This window comes from Perognathus longimembris, chromosome 28 (genome assembly GCF_023159225.1).
Source record: "Perognathus longimembris pacificus isolate PPM17 chromosome 28, ASM2315922v1, whole genome shotgun sequence".
Lineage (NCBI taxonomy): Eukaryota > Metazoa > Chordata > Mammalia > Rodentia > Heteromyidae > Perognathus > Perognathus longimembris.
Window position 1 is genome coordinate 64319791 of NC_063188.1, and position 23538 is coordinate 64343328.

The 23538-nt window shown below is 37.9% G+C and overlaps 1 protein-coding gene across 1 annotated transcript in view; it reads right to left on the bottom strand.

Moving 5' to 3' along the window:
- Ar (androgen receptor) overlaps positions 1-23538 on the bottom strand; it is a 172534-nt gene that overhangs the window by 26917 nt on the left and 122079 nt on the right. Inside the window, exon 3 of the mRNA XM_048336808.1 lies at positions 6095-6211. Coding sequence (XP_048192765.1) covers positions 6095-6211 — 117 coding nt within the window. The remainder of the gene's footprint in view (positions 1-6094; positions 6212-23538) is intronic.

Sequence of the window (23538 nt, forward strand, 5' to 3'; positions counted from 1 at the left end):
ACACTTGCAACATCTGGAATAGGCCTATTGTCTGCCTACAAGATAAGGTCTTTGTATCTAAATTTTCTAAAGGTTATTACACAGAACAGTGTTTTGGTAGGATATGTGCAGGGTGATCTATGAAAAAGGGGGAGTCTGTAGTTGACTTAACTGTGGGAATACTGAGTTACAAAGTTCCTCAGTTTACTTTATGGCAGAACTTTCCAGGCCCTGCACTATGCTAATAAGCATTGTAAATCTTCCCTAGAAAGATTATAATCTTCAAATTTCCTTCATTTATTTGATTGTAAAAATTATTTTTTCTATTTTTGTGAGCTTAGTACTGGGCTTTAAACTCTAGGCAGGTGCTCTTACATTTGAGCCAAGAAATCATATTTCCTTGAGCATGTAATGGAAATATTTTTCTCAGAAGCCACATGGGGAAATGGTGTCCTAGACAAAGACAACAGGCTTTGGGGATTGAGATTGGCTCTTTATACAAGTCAGCTGCCTTATTATGGGTCAGAATTTCCTCATGTACATGGTTAGTCCTATTGGGATCAGTGGAAACAACTAGACTCAGGACCCAATCTTACATATTTAGCAAAACTTGATGCAAGAAATTCCTCTATATGTGGTATATTTTACTTTCTAAAATTCTAAGCCTTCACCAAGTACAACATTCTTGCTGTCATGAAGTCTCTTAATAAAAACAAATGTGAAAGTGAACAAGATGCTAGGTGGCTGTGTTTGTCTAGTGGTCATAAATCTTTAACTGCCTGAAGTCCAAACTTCTAAGCTTAATAACAAAGTACATTCTCAATGTGGATACAACTTGCCTTCCCCATTCTTCCCTCTCTGGTCATATTAAATTGCCTGCTGTTCCTCAAATTTCATAGCATTTCTTTATGTCTATGTACCTTTAGTCAAACTGTACTCTTTGTCTTGCATGTCCTTTCCTTTCCATGTTACTTCCCACTAATTTCCTATTTATCCTTTAAGGAAAAGGTATTCATGATCACTGTCTTTTTTTTTTGAGTGTTAGTACTAGGGCTTGAAATCAGAGCCTGGGCACTGTTCCTTAGCTTTATTTGTTTGTTTTTTCTCAGGGCTTGTTCTCTCCATCTTGGGCCACAGTTCCATTTGTGGCTTTTTGGTTGTTAATTAGATATGAGTCTCATGGATTTTTCCTTCCCCAGGCTGTCTTCAGATCTCAGCTTCCCAAGTATCTAGAACTACAGGTAGGAGCCACCAGCACCCAGCCTTCTTATATAATTTTAAAGCAAAGCGTGTCTTATTTGTTTTTGCTTTGCATAAATGCATAGATTATGGCATCTGGTAAATAGTTGGCACTCAACAAATACTTGTTAAATGATAAAGGAATTGAATAATGAAAAAGATGAAGCAATTGTTTCTTGAATGCCTGGAAGAATGTATGGTTAGATGGAAGAAAAATGTTGTAAAGAGACAGACTATGAATGCTATTGTAGCACTGGAATCACTTTATTGCACCCACGATTTATGACCTACAGGTACCAATGCGGGGATTCTTTTGAGCATGGTGAATGATTAGATAGCTGGCATCAGGACTGGCTTTAACACAAGAAACTGTGAAGATGATCATATAGTCCATGATGACATCAGAGCATGACCAGAAGCTGCCTGAGCTAGCATACCAACTAGAGAAATCACAGAAGCTGTGAAAACTGCAGACATGATAAGTTGTTATTCTCAATACACAGAGTTCAGTCTACATTGGGAAAGAGACTTCTCAAATGGCCTTTGAAGGAAATGCTTCATACCTCAGATTCTCATGTATGCTGGGGATCCATGCTTGTTCTCCTCTTATGAGGACTGGCTGCCACTTTAATCTTGCGAAAGGCCTATAAAATTCCATGATTCAGGAGATGAAGGAGTAAACAGGGCAGTACTATTTACTAAAAGCAGAGAAATCAAGAATTGTAAAATACAAAAAGAAATAATGTTTAAGGAAGAACAGCCAGGCAAGTGGGAAGAAAAAAAGGGTCAGAGAGAAAATGACAAGTTCAGTGATTCTTCCACATTCCATCTTAGAAACTAGGAGTATATCCTTGGAAAGAGCAGACAAAAAGAGATTTGATTGTGCATTTATTCTAATAGTGTACTCTGAAAAAGCTATTCATGGCAGGGCAGGGGAGGAGGTCCTTTCCTGGACAGTTATATTTATGTGTGTTCTTAAATTAAAAGTAAGCAAGGTACTTACATCCTTCAGCCAATTAGCAATATGTGCTTTTCAAAAACAGCTAGAAATGAATCACATAAAAAGGAAGACCTAACTTTTTCCTGGATGAGCAATTGAGAACCACTTATACGACCATTTCAGAAGAAGATCTGCTAAGGAAAGAAGGAAGGAATTATGTGTGTAAGTAGGTCTGGAAACAAGAAGGAAATGGTGATAATGTACTAAGCATCTCTTAGTTGAGGATCTCCCATCACCAGAGAATGCAATACCATAGAGCCAGTACTGGGATTGATTTCAGATCCTGGACTATCTCTTATCTTTTTTGCTCAAGGCTAGCACTATACCATTCAAACCATAGATTCACTCCACTTCCAGCTTATTATTTAACTGGTTAAGTGGAGATAAGAGTCTCATGGACTTTCCCTGGTGGGACTGACTTCAAACCACCCTCAGATCTAATCCTCCTGAGTAGCTAGCAGTACAAACATGAACCATCAGTGCTCAGCTCAGATTAGAGATCTTGAGACTGAGTAACAAAGCAACCATAGCTGCACAGTTCCATTTTTTCTAAGGTGCCCAGAAAACCTTTCTGTATTCCACTCCCTCAGCAGTCTATCTCTTTAGTCTACTTTTAGGCACCTAATATACCTTATTTAGGTGTGAATTGAGCAAGGTAGCTACAATTATTAGGCAAATCAAAGCATTTAAGTCTTCACTATTTGTATTTCTAGGAGCAAGCCAAGAAAGAGCTGGTGAATGTTAGCACCAGAATAGTCTACTTTCCCAACTTTATGATGGGAAAACTGAGCCTTAGTGGGGAAAGGGGACTTGCCATGTCTATATTCCAATTTTCTGTGTTGGGATTTCTTAGATGGTTTTAATTGAGTGACGAGAAGAAGGAAATGAAATGATTCTTCTTCAAAGTGATCAATCTGTCTATGCTGTACCCAAACCTTTTGAAAATGGAAGTCTACTGCTGCATGCACATGGGGCTACTATGTATACATGCTTGCTTTATTTTCTTAGTTGTTTGAGGAATGAGATGGTATATACTAAGTTTTCAAGTTAACAAAGTTTGAAGGTATCTGGGCCAGAAGGTAGGGAATGTGGGAATAAATTTAGCAAAATGCACAAGATTATTTTCCATGCAGTTCCTTAAGAGAACAAATATTTTGGTTTTTTTTTTACTGACAGGGTACTTGTACAAAAATACTTACTCAATTTAAAATCACCTTCCAAACCTGGTCCAGATATTGCTTTTCAGTGATCAAGAGTAATTTTTGGTAAACTCTCTGCCTGGTGTAGCTGTTATATGTTATAGGGCTAGCCAAGATACTCAAGTAAAAGTCTTTAGGATGAGGTATGAAGAGCCTACTCAGGTGAAGACAGTGAAGTCATGGTCATAATAAATGCCCTATATTTATTAAGCACATTGTCAGTTATCAAAGATGTTCATATTCATCTTGTTATCTGATCCTCACCATAATTCTGCCAGGATGATGTCTCTGAATTACAGATGAACAAACAGAGTGTCAGAAGAAGCAAACAATAAGTAATAGAGCTGATTTTTTTACTTAAGTCTGTCTGACTCCAATGGGAAAGTCATCAAGAATCCTGGGAACTTGTGAGCATTTCTTGAGGTTGGTCAGCTGAAGCTTTAGTACCAGCACAGTGCTATACAAAGTAACACTCAAAAAACAAACAAACAAACAAACAAAAAACAAAGTAACACTCAATAAATATGGGAATAGAACTGAAATGAAAGCCAGACACAGGGCTTCTTGGTTTATCTTCATTGTGTTAACCAAATTTGAGCACTTTTTTCCAATAATTCAATGTGTAAACATATTGTGCCACATTGTTTCCAATAAATTAATGTACAAATTTACCTTTGACTGCTAATGTCTGTTATATATAAACTCCTTTTATAAAGGGGTTCACTGAAATCTGATCACAAGTCCCTTCTTTCCTTCCTTCCTTTCTTCTTTCTTTCCTTCCTTCCTTCCTTCCTTCCTTCCTTCCTTCCTTCCTTCCTTCCTTCCTTCCTTCCTTCCTTCCTTCCTTCCTCCCTTCCTCCCTCGCTCCCTCTCTCCCTCCCTCCCTTTCTTCCTTCATTCTCCCCTCCCTCCTGTCCTCCCTTTCTGTAGCAGAGTGCTTGCCTCAAATTGCTCTGTAGTCCATGTTAGTCTCAAACTCTTGATCCTCCTACCTTAGCCTCCTGAGAACTGGGATTACAAGTGTGCACCACTACCTGACTATAACATAGCTTTATATTGGAGGACATGATCCAAGACATGGAACTAATGTCTTTAGATTTGTATCTAAATGTAATGAGGACTTTTGTGACTGATACACTTTATCTGTACCAAAGTGAGCTTAAAATTCCTATCTGTAAATGGCAAAGCATGGGGTTCTTCTTCTGGAACCCAGTACCTTACACATAATTCATAGTAAGCTAAATAGTTGAGAGGTGAGTGTTTCAGGACCTTTCCCTAGACTTGCAACCTTCATATGGAGATAATTCCTCTTTGCTGTTCAATCTTGTCTTCTCCCTATTACAGTCATGGTATTTCTTTGGAGTACAATAAACAAGCAAAAACAATGGTGATTTATCTCAAATACTTGAGTGTCAATGTGGTTGTTTGGAAAGGCCCTTCTAGGGCATCTGCCTATGATAGATGAAATTGCTAGACATTGCTTGAGATGCTGCTGTTGACTTGCAGTCAGATTGAGTCTGGGTCAATCCATTTGTGGTAGTTTCATTTGCATAAAGAATACTACCAGCCTGTAAGCAGGGTAGGATATGATTATCTACATAGAAACTATACGTGGCCCTGCTCCAGATTTAGAAACAAGTTGGTGTCTATAAATGTGCACACAGGCAGATGAGGTATTAAATACTCCATAGCAAACCAAAGATGAACAATTGCTTTAAATTAGCCTTGAGAGAGAGGAAAATGGGTTGGATTCCTGGTACTTGGGTTTTCCAAGCTGATAGTGAATAATCAGGTATGAGACTGTAGGTTTCAGGCACTCAGAAATAGGTTTGCCTTTTCTTCAAGTTCCATTTCTAAATCAAAGTAGACTAATGAGCTTGCTTTTCTAATGAAAGCTGTATTTTTTAGGAAGCAGCAGGCATATGGAGGCCCCTGGCACTAGACAGATATAAATGTGAATAGATGAGGAGTTTGGAGAGGGAAAATAAAAGCTTCAGTCAACTGGTATTAAGCCATTCTGGAACAGTGACAGTGCTCATGGTAGACACAGGCTTAGGGGATAGAGAGCCTTATGATAGATGGTCATGCTTGAAAGAGATATATCTTCCTTCTATTGAGCTACAGTACTACTAAAATGCTTTTGGAAATGATCAATGGGTTTGTAAATGAAAGGAAATGATTAAAAGGTTTGCACATCCCCCGGAGATGTAGGATAGGAAATTATCCCTGTTTGGCAATTTAGTAGGCTGAAAAGAGAGCTTTTCATTCCAGGTGGCTGGCTCTACAACAGACACAACAGTTAGCCAAAGGATACTCCTGGGTATTCATGGCCTGCCTGTGCCTGGGTCATCCTGCACCTGTTACTGATCTCAAGTCTAGGTAGTTTATTCTAGCTTCCATTAAACACCATTATACTCATTATACTCACTGAAGAACTCTGTTCCTTATGTACAATCTTACCCTCTGTTAGCTTGTGATTCTTGCTTCACACTCCTGCTCCTATGCTGAACCCAAGAATAAGGTTAAAAAGGCACAGGCTGTCTGAAAACCACATTATATCTGAAAAGCTCAACCTGCATAAACAGCATTGCTTGTTCTATTGGCTGTATCATAGAGGAAAATCAGGTTGAAACATTCAGGAGTGGGGGGAGGACCAGGAGAAAGAAAAATATCATACCTCCCAAAGTCATTCCTGCTTCATAGCATTTCCGGAGACGACAAGATGGACAATTTTTCCTTCGAAATTTATCAATGGTACAATCATTTCTGCTGGCACACAGGTACTTCTGTTTCCCTGGATAAACAAGTATAAGAATAACAGAATTGTTAATGTGTTTCCAAAGTCTCCTTCTTTGATAATTTCTAGAGGGGAAGGCATGAAGATGTGTGTGTGTGTGTGTGTGTGTGTGTGTGTGTGTGTGTGTGTGTGTGTGATAGAAGTGGATAGAAAATGGCTCCAAACAATTTGATCTCACAGGATCTATTAAAACCAATCATTTAATTTTGGGCTATATCACTCAGTTTTCTTTTCTGTTTCATTTTAATAGACTTTATTATCATGGTGATGTAAAGAGGGGTTACAGTTACCAGTTACATACATAAGGTAGTGAGTATATTTCTTGTCAAACTTGTTACCCCTCCCTCATTTTTCTCCCACTTTCCCTCCCGCAGTTCTCCCCCAAGTTGTAAAGTTCATTTCCAACATGTTGTCTTGTGAGTATCACTGTTGCGTTGGTTCTCCCTTTGCTTTTTTCTCACCAGTTTGTTGTTCCCCTTTCCTTCCCTAATTCACATAAATGTATATACAATAGCCAGGGTACCAAAATCAAATACAGTGACAAGAGGGGATAAACCATAGGGAAATAAAAACAAAAGAAAAAAGAAACAACTTCACATAGTACATTAAAAAGAACAGCGAAGAAACACCTCCTGTTTCCATATCTTGGAGTTCATTTCACTTAGCATCATCTTATATGATCATATGTACATAGCTATTGAGCTATTTATCACTCAGTTTTCATAGGTGGTTTTTTTGTTGTTGTTGAGGGAAACAATTCAGATTCTGCTGATACTTCCATTATTAGAACAACTCACTAGTTTTTAAAATAGGATGCACTATCTTGAGTAAAAGATGAGGATACCAAAGAGAAAATGATCAATTGAGGAAATTATTGCTCATTTTAGCATGGCCCAGCAGATATATCCTCCTACTAACACTTTTAACCATTCATAAAATTGTACTGAGCTAATAAGATGCTTATCTTTCATAACACCTGTACAGACAAAACTTCCATAAAAAAGAAATCTTTGCAATCCCTGACTTTACATTAGTGATCATACTCCCAATCCTGTGGGATAAAAAATTCAGAGATAAAGTCTACTTTTTGTACGGTGAGTCACAGCAGCAAAAGGAAGTATTGCAAAGCCAGTAGGAGAATAAAGATCACCATTGTACACAGCTGTAGTTACCACAGGTAATTCAGATACAAAGACACATACACACACATGCGTGCACATACATATACACACAAGCACTAAGGTCCTCAGGATATCATGATGGTAGCTACTCAAAGAAAGACATGGAGGTCCACCCAGAAACAGATGCTTTGCTCAATACTTTCTTTTACATACAATATAATCTGGGTACAGAGTATGCTCTCAATAAACATGGGCATATACTCACTAAATATACACATGGTAAACAGGAATATCCAGGTAAACACAGAGTCACTAGCTCTAATAGACATCCTAATAGACATCTAATAGACACATCCTTAGCTTCTCTGAAACAGCCAAATGCCTTATGTGCACAACCCTGCTCTGGTCTGAGCTTGTGTATTCTCCTCACTCTGCCTTTTCATTGTTCAAGATCTTGACATTTCCCCCTCATATATACATAGTGCTATAGATAGATTGAGATTTGGGAGAAGTTTATTCTGACAAAGGGAGAATGTTTGTGGTGGGAAAAATAGTAACAAAAAAATGAAAGAGTGCTTGCTACTTGGTAGCAGGAACAAAAAACCCTACAACCAAACAAATTGAGTTATAGCTCAGTTTTTCTCCCTTCACTAAGTGTTCAAATGTATAGACTATGTGTGGAAATGCAGCCATTAGAGAAGGTTATTTTATGTGGGAGATTCAGGAGTAACCAGGTCAGTAAAGCACTGCTTTCAAGAGCAGCTTGCAGGAATACAGGGTTAGCTATGCTCTAAGAAAGGACTCTTTTTCCCTTCTCTCCCTTCTTTGTTTTCTATCCTCATTTCTTGTCTTTCCCATATCTTCTTTCTTTCCTCCTTTTGTCAAAGGATTAAAAAAAATGCTTCGGGCTGGGGATATAGCCTAGTGGCAAGAGTGCCTGCCTCGGATACACGAGGCCCTAGGTTCGATTCCCCAGCACCACATATACAGAAAACGGCCAGAAGCGGCGCTGTGGCTCAGCTAGCAGAGTGCTAGCCTTGAGCGGGAAGAAGCCAGGGACAGTGCTCAGGCCCTGAGTCCAAGGCCCAGGACTGGCCAAAAAAAAAAAAAAAATGCTGGGTATAAAGATACTTTAAAAAAATCACATCCACACAGTCTTTTCATTCCAAGGTTGAATTCTGGGACAGTGATTGGCATGAAGAATCTCATCAAATTAAAGGTCTTTGAAGAGAATACTGTTATTCACTGGACACTTATTACAAACTAAGCCTGTGTAAGGGGTTCTGATACTTTCTGAGTAAATTGTACCAGAGCTTTGAGCTAGAGACTATGATCACATTCATTTATCAAATGAGAACACCATGGCATCCTGGCCAGTAGTGTTTCTTTTTGCTTTACTTTCTTTCCTTTAATTTTGTGCTGGCACCATAACTTGATCTCAGGGCCTCACATTTGATTGGCTTGCTCATAGAAGGTGTTCTATCACTTGAGCCATGCCTCAAATCCAGCATTTTGCTGGTTAACTGGAGTTGGAATTTCAAGAACTTTTCTGTCTTGGCTTATTTTCAAAAGTAGTCCTTCAGGTCTCAGCCTCCTGTATAGTTAGTACTACAGACACTAACCACTGATGCCTGGCTAAGGCCAGTACTCTACCCTTACCAAGGGATTCTATTTGCATAGATAAAACACCCAATATGCTAATAGCTTTGTTTCTGCTGTACACTGAAGAATGCAAAATGGGGACACAAAATGAGATACTATGAGTACCATGTAGTCTTCGGGTGTCAAATTTTAAAGTCACATGTTAGATCCAATTCCAGTGGGTTCAGTTCCAGTTCTCTGTGTATTCTACAAGTGAGATACCCACAGTAGTGGCATTACTGTATTGCTCAAGAGTAGCTCATCACATCGGTTCTTGAAATAAACACAAGTTTGAAGTACTTGATGTCTTAAAAAAATCGCATCTGCAATAGAGCACTAGCTCTATGGAAAGTATTCTGAAAGAAAACCAACATGTGGCATGAGAGACGTTACAGTGGAGAAAAAATTCCCAAAACATAAAATTGGGCCAGGCGCTGGTGGCTCACGCCTGTAATCTTAGCCACTCAGGAGGCTAAGCTCTGAGGATCGAGGTTCAAAGCCAGCCTGAGCAGGAAAGTCCCTGAGACTCTAGTTAACCACCAGAAAATGGGAAGTGGTGCTGTGGCTTAAGTGATAGAGTGCTAGCCTTGAGCTGAAGAGCTCAGGGACAGTACCCAAGCCTAGAGTTCAAGCCCCATGACAAAAAAAAAGTTTGTTCAATTTGGAACTCATATCATTTCTTTAGTCATACTTTTTGGTATATTTTGTTTTAAAATAAAGTGATATAAAACGTGTTAAATGACAGGCATCATACTAGGGGTTCAGGTTATACAAGAAAATCTGCTAAACAAATTATCCAAGTCCCACATAAGAGCTCTGGGGCTGGAAGTCACAAAATCTGAATACTTGTTCAGCCTTATCACTAACTCATTGCATGATTTTGGACAAATTACTTTCCTTCTCCATACCCCATTGATATCATGAAATGAATTGGGCTAGAAAATCTAGATTCTACTTCTAAAAATAAATCAACATTTTCCAATCCAGCGGGTCTTGAAGGATGTTTTGGTTTCATATGTAGTATATTTGCAGCCTTTATCTAAATGGCTTAAGTACAACTGGTAAGCAATGAATTATATGAAACAATGGTTTCTTGTACCTTTACTTGTATTTTTGGGATGGTATCTAATAGTACATTTTGCATCTAGAGGTATTTCTTGCTGTTTTCTAAATTCCTCCAGAAAAATCATGTAATTTTAAAGAGGCATTAATTTTGCAAGTTGTATCCAATCTGGGTGTAACAGTATTCTTAAGTATAAATGTCAATTCATGCTTGTATTAATTAATATATAGGAAGTGTGTGTGTGTGTGTGTGTGTGAGAGAGAGAGAGAGAGAGAGAGAGAGAGAGAGAGAGAGAGAGAGAGAGAGAGAGAGAGAGAGAGAGAGAGAGGGAGGGAGGGAGAATGTACACTGTGGAATTCCTGAAAATAAGACCATGACTTACCTACACAATTTGGATTATGGACAGAGGTAAGGGATAGATCTAAAAGCCTCCCCACTATATTTCTTCTATCTGAATTATAACTTTAACCAAAGCTGTCAGAGCCAGTGTAATACCCTTGAGATTCTATTACTTTACTATTGATTCTGTTTCTCTACCCAAAGGTTTTAGGGGGTCTCTCTCCCTTTCCCGCTTCTTCTCTCTCTCTCTCTCTCTCTCTCTCTCTCCTTTCTTTTCTTTTCCTTCCTTCCTTCCTTCCTTCCTTCCTTCCTTCCTTCCTTCCTTCCTTCCTTCCTTCCTTCCTTCCTTCCTTCCTTCCTTCCTTCCTTCCTTCCTTCCTTCCTTCTTTTGTCTGTCATGGGGCTTGAACTGTCAGCCTGGGCACTGTCCCTGAGCTCTTCAGCTCAAGGCTAGGGCTCTACCACTGGAGCCACAGCACCACTTCTGGTTTCCTGGTGGTTAATTGGAGACAAAACTCCCAGGGACTTTCCTGCCCAGGTTTGCTTTGAACTGCGATCCTCACATCTCAGTCTCCTGAGTAGCTAGGATTACAGGTCACTAGGATTACAGTCACCAACACCTGGCTGGTTTTAGGGTTCTTAATAACAGTAACAATAATTCCTAACATTTGATTTGATTTGTTTTGTTCTTTTTTTTTTTTTTTTTTTTTGGCCCGTCCTGGGGCTTGGACTCAGGGCCTGAGCACCGTCCCTGGCTTCTTTTTGCTCAAGGCTAGCACTCTGCCACTTGAGCCACAGCACCACTTTTGGCCATTTTCTGTATATGTGGTGCTGGGGAATCGAACCCAGGGCCTCATGTATATAAGGAAGGCACTCTTGCCACTAGGCCATATCCCCAGCTGATTTGATTTGTTTTGAAGTACTAGTAATTTTGTACAAAGTAAGTATAGCAGGATTGTTAGATATCCCTTTATATGATAAAGAAAATGGGAATCATCAAGATGAACTCAACTACAGATTACAGTATTAATGTTGAATAGAAGTGCTGAAAGTGGGCTTCCTCATGTCGTTACTGATCTTAGAAATACTGAAGGCTTGTCACCATTGATTGTGATTTACCTATACGTTTGTCATATATGATCTTTATTTTGTTTTGCAGAGCATTCCTTTTATATATAAATTGTTGAGATTTTTATCATGAGGTGATGTTGAATTTTATCAAAGGATTTCTGACTGTACTATGATGTTCATCTGTTTTTGTCTTTTTGTTGATGTGCTATCACATTTGCTGAGCTGCAGATGTCAAACTTTTCTTGCATCCCAAGAATGAATCCCATTTGATCATGGTGAATTTTCTTTTTAATATGCTCTTGAATTTGGTTTACCAGTACTTTGTTAAGGATTTTTTAAAATCTGTATTTATCAGGGCTATTGATCAGCCTGACATCATATCTTTGATTTTCTCTAAATCACAGCCTATGATATGGCTGTGAATCTAAGATATTAGGAAGATTTTTAAGCACTGTCTGATCATATCACTCCCACTCCTCCATGTAAGGCTTGAATCATCTCTATAGCACCCCTGAAAGTTAGTTATTCTGTCTTTTCCATTCCATTGTATCTCTAGATTCCAAGACTCTTCCTCCAAGAAACTTATTCTTTGCCTACTATCTCTGACCCATCAGATCTTACTAGGAACAGAACCTCTGTGTTGTAAAGAGCTTCAATATGAGACTTGATTCCTCAGGTATGAAAATGGACACAGATTATTGAGATTCTTTCATTCGTAGCAAGGTGATGGTAGAGACAGTACCAAATCTGACAACTGCATCCAATGGAAACATGATTGTGGGTAGTTACAGTCTGAAGATAAAGCATTCTGAGTGTGTCAAAGCATGTTTTTTTTAAACCATTTATTAATGATACAAAAGGGATTAATTTTGATATCCCACACATGTATGTAATATACTCTTATTAAATTCAAAATCCCTATTACTTTTTGTCCCTTTTCACAGATACCATGGCCCTGTGAGTGCCTCCTCTATACTTAGGTGTCAGTGAAGTATGTAATTGGGGTCTGAGACTGCTCCAAGGTAGTTCTAGATGGTCCCATGTTTCTAGGTGACTGAATAATTAGCACAGAGGATACAAACTCCTGTCCAGCTCTCTCACATCAGATACTACAAGAAATTAACTCAGCTCTTTGACGCTGCTGAATTTCAGCTGTAAAATACTATCAACAACCTATAATCAAGATTCACAAAATGTCATTGTGAAATGGTTGGCAAAGTACAAAAATCTTCTCTTATGCTAAGATATGCAAGGCCACACAAGAGCTGTAACAACGTTAAATGTTTGACTATTTTAAGTGATCACATAACGGGCTGGCATGAGGTATGGTGCATGCAGGTTGGCTCTGGAAATTCTTGACTATGTCTTTTCTTCATGGTCCTATTCTTTCATTGTAAACCATAAGGACCATTCAAAGCCCCAGCATGAACTGAGACCATGGGGTAGCCTTTAGATTTCTTTTTAAATCTACAAGTTATTCAACTTCTCTCTTTCTTTCTTTCTCTCTCTCTCTCTCTCTCTCTCTCTCTCCCTCCCTCCTTTTGTGTGTGTGTATGTGTGTGTGTGTGTGTGTGTGTGTGTGTGTGTGTGTGTGTTTTGGAAAGGGGTCAGCTCCTGCTGTTTCTATGTAATACAAGTTGAACTCAATGTTGGATTAAGCTTCTTTCCATGTGTTCATTCTAAAAAAAATCATTTGCAGTGCCAGAGGGCAAAGGAATTACCCAATATTCATCAAGTAAATGAAGAAATAGTCACTCTATCATCTTCATTATTAATCCAGAGAGAATGTAGAACTTATTTTTGTGCTCAAGTACTGGAGGTTAAACACAGGGCCAGGGTGCTGTCTCAGATTTTTCACTCAAGGCTGGAGCTCTACTACTGGAGCCACAGTCCTACTTCTAGCTTTTTGCTGGTGAACCAGAAATAAGAGCTACTCAGACTTTCCTGCTAGGACTGGCTTCAAATCTCCATCCTCAGATCTCAGCCTCCTGAGTAGAATGTAGAATTTTTTACACTTTATATAGAAAGTATTAATGAGGAATCTATGAACAAAATAAAGAATCCACTAAGGTATGTAAAAGAAGCCTTGCATCAAAGGCAATATGTTCCAGGCCCCTAAATGAGATTTAGTATTACAAAATTTCACTTCTCTCCCAATAAATTCCATAAAAGTACAACATAAGCCAAGTATTGATAAAATAATCCCAAAGTTTATCTGGAAGAATAAAACATGTGACAAGGCCAAGATAATAGTGAAAAGAAGTGTGGTAAGACTTTTTCCACTAGGTATTTAAAGTATTATTACACTATAAAATTAAAGTAGTTTGGTATTGACTTCAGTATAGGTCAATTAGCAGAAGAAAGCAGAAAAGCCCAAACATACATAGTATAAGAAATACATCATTTCAGTTCAGTGAATAACGAATGGATTATTCACTAAACGGTGTCAGAGCAATTGGTTTATCATTTGGAAAAAATATTACTAGTTAAAATCAAAATAAATTTCAAATTTTTATAAGAAAAAACAAGTAAATCACTTAAGTACTTTTATAAAACAGGTGAAAAATAAATAAAAATGCTGCAAATGGATTTTTAAAGGCACAACAACAAAGAATACATAAATAACAATAACTACAGATTTCACTAGAAAATATTTGAATTACTTATGTTACATAGGCACCATAATAAATACAAAGACAAACCACACATTAAGAAAAATTGGTACCATCACATATATGAAATCAATGGTCGATATCTTTGATATCAAGTGGCTCTGTGGCTCAAGTGGTAGAACACTAGCCTTGAGTTGAAGAGCTCAGGGACAGCATCCAGGCCCAGAGTTCAATCCCCATGATCGACTTAAAAATATCTTTGATATCACAAGATACAATACAGTAGAAAAATTGACAATTGAACAAATAGGCAATTACATGAAGAAATACAAATGACTGATAAACATAAGAAAATGGCTTATTCTCCCTAGGAATCACTGAAAGACAAATGATCACTTTTAACAAGCCCAATTGGCAAAGATTAAATATTAGGTGTTGATGAAGAGCTTTTGTTGTTGGAAGTATAAATTCTTCAGAAAGCAATTGTATAATATTATTCAAATAATTAAAAATGTACATAACCTTTTTCTAGAAATTCCACTTCTAGGAATATTTCATAAGAAAATAACCAGAAAGGTACAAAAGAAATTCATCGTAACATTATTTAAAGAGGGAGCTTTTGAAACATTTAAATGTCTAACATCAGGGGAATGATTAAATAAAATTATTCCATATTCATGCAAGGGAACACTGTGCAGTTATTATTGATGATCTCAATGTCGTTTTTTGTAATTTTCAGTATGTTTATAATATACTAGTTTGTTAAAACAACAAAAACGAAGTTACAAAACAGTACACTTGGTTGGATCTCATTTTTAATATCTAAGGCCTTACAAATCATCGTTTTTAAAACATTTTGAAATGAGAAATAATTATATAGATTAAGAGATATGATGTGATATTTGGATATATGTATTGTAAAATGATTAAATCTAGGTAATATCCACTGCTTTACCAAATTATGTTTTTGTTGTGAGAATGTTCAAAATGTCCTCTTTTTCTTTATCAGTTTTTTAATATACCTAGTTATTAATTATGATTACATGTTGTGCAGCAAATTACTAGTTTTTTTTGTCTAACCGCAATTTTTGGACTCTCACCAACATGACCATTTTCTCCTATCTACTCCCAGCCATTCTACTCTCAGCCTTTGTGAATCTGACCTCTTTTCAGCATTACTTTTAATTGCTATAATATGGAAAAAAGTGTTCATTATTGGATGAATGGATAAATTCAATGTAGTACATATACAGATTGGAATGCCATCTAGCTTTACAAAAGAAGGAAATCCTGTCATTTGTGACATCATGAATAAACATGGAGTACACTGTTAAGTGAAATAAGCCAGGCACATGACAAATGCTATATGGTATCACTTATATATGTGATGTAAGAACAATTAGAACTAACCAAGGGTATTTTTTTTTTCTTTTCAACTGAACCCTTTGTACAAATCAAATATGACATGGAGTGTTGGGGTTGTTGAATTTGCCGGGCTTAGCTCTTCCCAACACGTGGGAAAGGGTCCTGGGCTTACCTATCTATTTGGCGGGGGATCCATACCAACTCTCACGCCCCCTCTGGCCGGTAGGGTAACAGACGTGGGAGTGGGGTCCCGGGTTTAGCCTTGGGGCGCTTGTGGGTGCGAAACCCCAATGCCGGCGAGCCCAAGGAAGACGCTGGTGCGTGGAGTTTTCGGAGACATCTCTGGGATGTTCTACTTTATTCAAATGAGGAGGCCCCCAGATATACCCCAAAGGCGGGCACAGGGAAAGGGAGAACATATTGGGCACTAGAAGTGTCCATCAAGTGATGTCAGGGGACCTCCCTCGGGGGCAGAGCCCCAGCACCCTAAGGATGGGTTTCTACTGTGTCCTCCATTACACATGTGCTGCCCCAGAGCGGGGAGGGGCAGGCCAAGGTCAGCTGTGGCCCCTTAAAGGTACAGCTGACCCCAACAATAGAGGCCTATATATAAAACAGATAAAAGTAAATCTTATCTGCCTGAAGCAAAGGAAATTTGAAACTTTTGCAAAACCACCCTATTTTCCCTTTTTATGATGATACAGCTTCATGGTATACTTTAGGAAAAACTCTGAAAGGTGTACTCCCTTAAGACAGTGTATTAGCATAGAGACTTGTTGATTTATTCCAACATTTACACCCCTTATTTTACAGATTGATAAACTGCGATTTTGAAAAATAGAAGAAGCTTCTTAAGGTCACATCATGTATAAATGTCAAAACCAGATTAAAAAATCCAGATGCCTCATTGTCAGTCCTAGCAGTCTGATGCTAATCTAATGTATGATAATAGATGGAAAAATGTATAAGGTGCAAAGCATCATACAGATCTTATCTATTACTGTTAGTTAAATAATAAACTCCTGGATGTCAGATCAAACAAGGAACTCTGCAGAGAGTATCTAACCAACTTTCCAGATGCAGAAACACATCCGGGGAGCAGGATAGACCCAGAATTATATGAGTCAATGATTGTGATAAAACAAAAATTCCACGCTCCTACCCACCATGTTCTCTGCACATGTGCTTTATTATCTTCAAATTATCTTCATATTAATTAACTCACTAAGTCTTTTTTCAAAGTAGAGAGGATATATACCTTATCGTCAATTCATATATCAGGAAACATGGGATACTGAGCACTTATTAACACCAATCCAATTTTGATGCAGTGTCCATATGCTTTCTACTTTTATTTATTCATTTATTTATTTATTTATTTATTTATTTATTTATTTATTTATTTATTTATTTATTTATTTATTTGCCAGTCCTGGGCCTTGGACTCAGGGCCTGAGCACTGTCCCTGGCTTCTTTTTGCTCAAGGATAGCACTCTGCCACTTGAGCCACAGCGCCACTTCTGGCCATTTTCTGTATATGTGGTGCTGGGGAATTGAACCCAGGGCCTCATGTATATGAGGCAAGCAAGCACTCTTGCCAGTAGGCCATATCCCCAGCCCCATAATCCTTATTTTAGAGATGCGAAAAATAGAACTCAGAGACACAGAATGACTCACAGGCAGTAGGAGGCAGAAGCAGGAAAAGAAGTTAAGTGTATATTACCTGGGTGTAGGGTTGAGTTCAGTGTAATGTGTCCTCTGAAATGGGGCCTGGCTCTGTGCTTCAAAGACAGAGCAAAACTGGAAAAAGAGGAAGAACTAGAAGGCAGAAGATTTGATGACTAGCCTTGCTAAATCATTGTGTGACCTTATGTATGTCTCCAATTCTCGTTTACCCTCAGTTATCTTAATCTATAACAAACAAGGAATATGGGCCACACTAAGAGAACAATAGTGATCCATGAAAGCTAGGCTCAGGAATTTTCTATTAACAGAATTTTTCTGCGAATCTCAGTCTATTGAATATGACTCCAAAAGAACTGAAGCCAGTTTGTGCTCCTAGCTTGCTTTCTCCATCTCAGCTTTCTTAGATCTAAATATTTTCTCTTTCAGAAACCAACATGCTTCTCTAAAAAAAGGAGTAGCTCCTGTCCAGAGTGCTCTGAATTGACTGATAAGAATCAGCCTAATATCTATATAGGACCATGTATATGGGCATAACATTCTCAAGATGAGGTAGCCAGTGTGGCTGGCATATGATAAAGGATGGAAGATAGCAGAAGTTGAATAAATAAGACCAGGTTGCATAAGGCAGTAATTATCAAACTTGGCTGTCAATAAGAATCAGAGGAGGAGAGTTTACAAACTATTGATGCCTGATCTTCATCCTGGTAGTTCTAAATGATTGGAGATAAATTGTCAGAAATATGATTTTAACAAAGTTCTTCTGATGCTTTTCTAATGCTTAGCCTGGGGGGTGGGGGACTGCTGCTTTTGAACCCTTCAGGTAGTCACTTCTCATAGAGTTTTATAGCTGACACTAGATTAATACCAAGATGAATATTTGGCACTGAAATCATATCTGACATTTCTCTTCTATGGACTGTTGAGGTTCAAGCTACTAAGTTAAAGAAGATGGGAATACCAAACAGATAGCGTTCTTCAGTTGAGATCTGGTTAGACCACCTGGGAGAAGTACAGGATCCAGTCTCATGGAAGAAAGCACCAAGAGGAATGGCTCAGCTCTTTTGTCAAGATCATCTGACATTAGAACAGACCAAGATTTATGTTCTCAAGCTACCTTTGAGCTGGCTTGTACTGACTTTCAAAAATGATTGTGAACATCTCTTCCTCAATTCATATTTTGTTATCACAGTCATAGTAGTTTCAAAGTAGCCATGATAATAACAATAACACCATGGAAATGAGCAAACACTGAAAATTAGCTCAGGCCCTAGAATGCAAATTTAGAGTTCTTTTCTTGGGTAGATTTAATCCTTTTTAGCTGGATCTGACCCCCTGGTTCATTTTACCCTACATGTCCAGCCAAATGAATCTCTGGGACTTAGTTATATGGTTGCAATCACAGCCAATATAAACTTAGTTGCATTTTAAAATACATTGCAACTTCATATGTGTTACACAATTAAGTGTGTTCATGAGCAGTCAGTGTACAATAAAATTTCCTTAAGCTAAAGTATCATTTAAGTCTATAGTAAGGATTATTTAGAGAACTTATGTGCAGAACATTTTAGCAAGATCAAGGTAATAATCCTTTTGTTAAATGAATAGTTACTAATACAGTGATTAATTTTGTTAAACCCAAAGTTTGTGTGATAACTTTATAACCTTTGTAGAGGAAACATGGGTAAAATCTCTTATACACTCATACATACACATATACATACACACTTTAGCCCAACATATGTTTGCTGTATATATACATACACACACATATTCAGGGCAGCTTTTTCTGTAATAGCACAATACTCAAAACAACCTAGATACCCACCAATAGAAGACTAATTAATAAACTATGATACAGCCATATACAATGTCCATTAAAATGTTCCATTTATACTAATATAGAATAATCTATAAGGTGTAGTGTAAATTTAAAATAAAACAAGATACAAAACAGTATTGAACACTAGTGTGATGAAGGAAAATGTATTTTCATATGTTTATAAAAGTATATGCTGTATTTATAAGCATAAATTGAAAGAAAATATACTAAATATAAATTATTAATTTATAAATGTTAAAACTTTGTAATAGTAAATAGTTATTTTGGCTGTAAGAGAACTGAATTTCTTTGGAATGGGAGATTGTTTTTCACTCTTTTACCTTCCATAATTTGAAAATTTATAATATCCATACATATTTTCTACTTTAAATACAAGTTTAAATAGTGCTAGCTCTATTACCAATGTGCCTGGGACCCAGGAACCTTCTTTCTCTGGACTTCCATAGTTATATCCATCTATATATTCAGAAGTGCAGATTTAGTAATACTTCAGTAAAAACACATAAAGACTGTTCCAAGCACATCCTATTTCCCAAATTTTGGTCACTATTCATAAGAGATACACTGCCTGTTCACTCCACTATGTAACCAGGGAAGTTGCTCTCTTAAAAAGGTAAAAAAAAATGGTCTCTGCTGCTGCCCCAAACATCTAGTCAGTTAAATGCTTACTATAAAGCCCGATAGTCTAGCATTCTGCAGAAGTCTGTAAGGGAGGAAGAGAAATTACAGTTCCTACCTTTTAGGAGTTTGCAATCTAGAGGGAGGTAACATAAATACACTCATGGATGAAATAATACAAAGGAGTATATGAGAGTACCGCAAGGAGGAGGTATAGGGGTGGTTTATTGCCATTGCCTATTAAAAATTTTTTTTTTTACAAATTCTCCCACTGTGGGAACTATTAATACTGAGAAACATCTGAGTACAGATAAATACATCCCTAAAATTGAATTTTCCAAGGAATCAGAAGATAGGTCAAATAATATAAATTATTTTTAAAATGTCCCTTTCTGTGTTTGTGGGGCTGCTAGTTTTCAGCATCATTGCAGGCTATGCCTCTGTATATCTGGGAAATTGGATAATGGAGACAGACAAGTTATCTAGGGCAAGTTATCTTTATTGGCTAATTGTGAGGCCTTGGCAAAACACACCTCTTTCCTTTGATCTTCAGTTCCTTCATATAACTTGATAGGGTGAGCTGAGTGCTGGTGGCTCACACCTCTAATCCTACCTACTGAGGAGGTTGAGATTTGTGGATCTCAGGAAACTCTGTGAAGCTCTTTATTCACAACTAACCAGCAAAAAAGCAAGAATTGGAGTTGTGGCTCAAGCGCTAGAATGCCATCTTTGAGCAAAACAGGTAAGGGATAGTGCCCAGGCCCTGAGTTCAAGTCCAAAACCAACACTTCCAACAATGCTAGTGTGGGTGAGATGAATTAAATAAATTCTCAATAAATTTATATTTACTCTAGAGATTAGGAATCCCACAGGCATTCCTAGTAAGTTTTACTACTAATATTTGGTATTCGTTAGCAACACAGTGTGATATGGTGGCAGGAGACCAGATTTAGGAGTCAGAACTGGCTTATAAGTCCCAGAAATGTCATTTTCTAGGAATAAACAAAATAACTTTTTCAAACCATGGAACTTCTCAGATTCTCCTTTTTCTTTTTCTTTTCTTTCCTTTCTTTTTTATCATTTGTGGGTCTTGAACTCTGGGCCTGAGTGGTGGGCTTAGGCTCTTCAGCTCAAAGCTAGTGCTCTACCACTTTGAGCCACAGTGCCACTTTTGGTATTCTGCTGGTTAATTGGATATAAGAGTTTCACGGATTTTCCTGCCCAGGCTAGCTTTGAACTACAATCCTCGGATCTCAGCCTCCTGAGTAACTGGGATTACAGGTGTGAACCATGGGTGCCTGGCTCCTTTTTCTTTAATAATATGGATAGTACAGAGTATCTACCTTTGCACAGCTGTGGTGTTTAAATGAGCATACATGTGAAGCCTCTGACAAATTTAGGCACCTGATAAACCAGAACTATAGAATGATGATCGTTCTCTTGGGAATCACATGGAATTCAGGAGGAGCTGATCAAAGGCAGAAGTGTCTGCTGAAATGTTTATTGTACAACACTCAAGGACTGCACTTAATGTTGTTTTACTTATCAAGTGTTCCACAACAAGAGCTTTCAACAAATTATTCAGATGTTTTCTTCCTATACAGTTCTAAAAGTATATAGTCATTGGTGATCAAATTTGAAAATTGAAATGCAATCTTCAGCTTAGAGGCATACTGTTTTTGCTCTGCTTTTGGGTGCTGTTCTGATTGGTTTCCTAAATATTCACAATGATTACAGTGTGTCCCTTAAAAGACATATGCTAAATGATGAGGATGGAAGAGAGGAAGGAAGAGGGAGAGGGAGAAGAGGAGAGGGATTTAGGAGCAAGAGAGGAGAGAGAGAGACAAGGGAAGTCTATAAGGGAGGAATAGAAATTATAGTTCCTAACTTTTGCAGGTTTCAATCTAGTAGAAGCTAACATAATACACCCATACCTGAAGAGAAGAAAGAGAAAGAGGAGGAGGAGATGGGTAGGAGGAAAAGAAAGCAAAGAGGAAGGAGAGAAGGGGGAAATGGGAGGAGAGAAGAAAGAAGAGAGTAAAGGAGAAGAAGAGAGGGGAGGGGAGGGGAGGAGAGGGGAGGGGAGGGGAGGGGAGGAGAGGAGAGGACAGGACAGGAGAGGACAGGAGAGGACAGGAGAGGACAGGAGAGGACAGGAGGATAAGCCCAAGCCTTGACCCCCACTAAGGGACTACTGAACTTCAAGAAAAGCAAAAGAAGACATTACATTAGCCTTGTTTGTGTTCTCTTGGATAAATCCCCAGGAGTGGAATTGCTGGGTCATATGGTAGTTCTGTGTGTAGTTTTTTTTCTTTCCTTTCCTTCCTTCCTTCCTTCCTTCCTTCCTTCCTTCCTTCCTTCCTTCCTTCCTTCCGTCCCTCCCTCCCTCCCTTCCTCCCTCCCTCCCTTCCTCCCTCCCTCTCTCTCCCCCCTCTCTCCCTTCTTCCCTCCCTTTCTTTCTTTCTTTCTTTCTTTCATTCTTTCTTTCATTCTTTCTTTCTTTCTTTCTTTCTTTCTTTCTTTTTTCTTTCTTTCTTTCTTTCTTTCTTTCTTTCTTTCTTTCTTTCTTTCTTTCTTTCTTTCTTTCTTTCTTTCTTTCTTTCTTTCTTTCTTATTTTCTTTCTTTCTTTACCTTCATACTGCTTTCCAGAGTGGTCGAACAAGTTTACATTTCTTTCAACAGTATAATAGAGTTCCCGTCCGGTTGCATTCTCACTAGCATTTGTTACTATTAGTTTTCTCGGTGATGGCCATTTTAACTGGAATGAGGTAGGATCTCAGTATTGTTTTGATTTGCATTTTCTTTATGGCCAGATATATTGAACATTTGTTCATGTGTCTTCTTCTGAGAAGTGTCTAAGTCATTATCTCACTTATTAACTGGGTTGTTGTTTCTTTGAGGGTTTATTTTTGGAGGGTGTAATCTTTGGAGTTCTCAGTGTATTCTGGAATTTTATGCCCTGTCTGATCTATAGCTGGTAAAAATATTCTCCCATTCTGTGGGCATGCTATTTAGCTTGCTATCTGAGTCCTTTCCCATTCAGAAACTTCAACGTTTGATGCAATCTCATTTATCCAGAATCTTATTTTCTGTGTTTCTGGATTCTGAATCTTTACTTATAAGGTTCTGATCTGTGCCTAGGAGCCCTGGCATTTTCTTTACCCACCCTTTGCTGTAATAGTTTCACATTTTACCATCTTACATGGAGGTCTTTCATGCATTTTGAATTGATGATGGTGCAGGGTGATATATAAGGATCTAATTTCAGTTTACTGCATGTGGCTATCCAATTTTGACAGCATCATTTGTTAAAAGCTAATTTTTCTTCCAGTCTATGTATTTTGCTCCCTCATTAAATACTACATGTCTATAGGTTTGTGGGTTCATTTCTAGGTCCTCTATTCTACCAGGAAGTGGGCACTTGCAAGAAGGGGGCAAAGGAAGTGGGCAGAGGAATGAAAGGGAGAATGTAGTCAAGAATTCAATGTATATACCAGAAAATTAAGAAAATTAAGGTATGGGGTGGGTTGAAAGGGGTAAAAATGTTGAAAAGATGACACAGATTAGGATGCATTGTATACATAAACGTATTTGTTAAGTGGCAAAAAAATTCAATACATATCCTACAAAATTAAGAAAAATGAGGGAAGGGTGGGTTGGGAGGGGTGGATGAGAATGTTGAGAAGGGTGACAATGACAAAGATGCATTGAATTCATAAACTGCATTGTTGAATGCCAAGTCTTTTGTACAGCAACTTAAAGATAATAAAAATATTTTTAAAAGGAAGTCAAGTAGGAGATAACAGGTGAGGAGTAACACTGTTCGAAAATAAATTTATTCATTACATTACTTACAGGACTGTAACCCCTCTGTACATAACCTTTACAATAAAAAATTAAAAATAAAATAAAACATATAAAAATAAAGAGGCCAAGGTAATGCTGGGTCTAACATGTTTCTGCCATC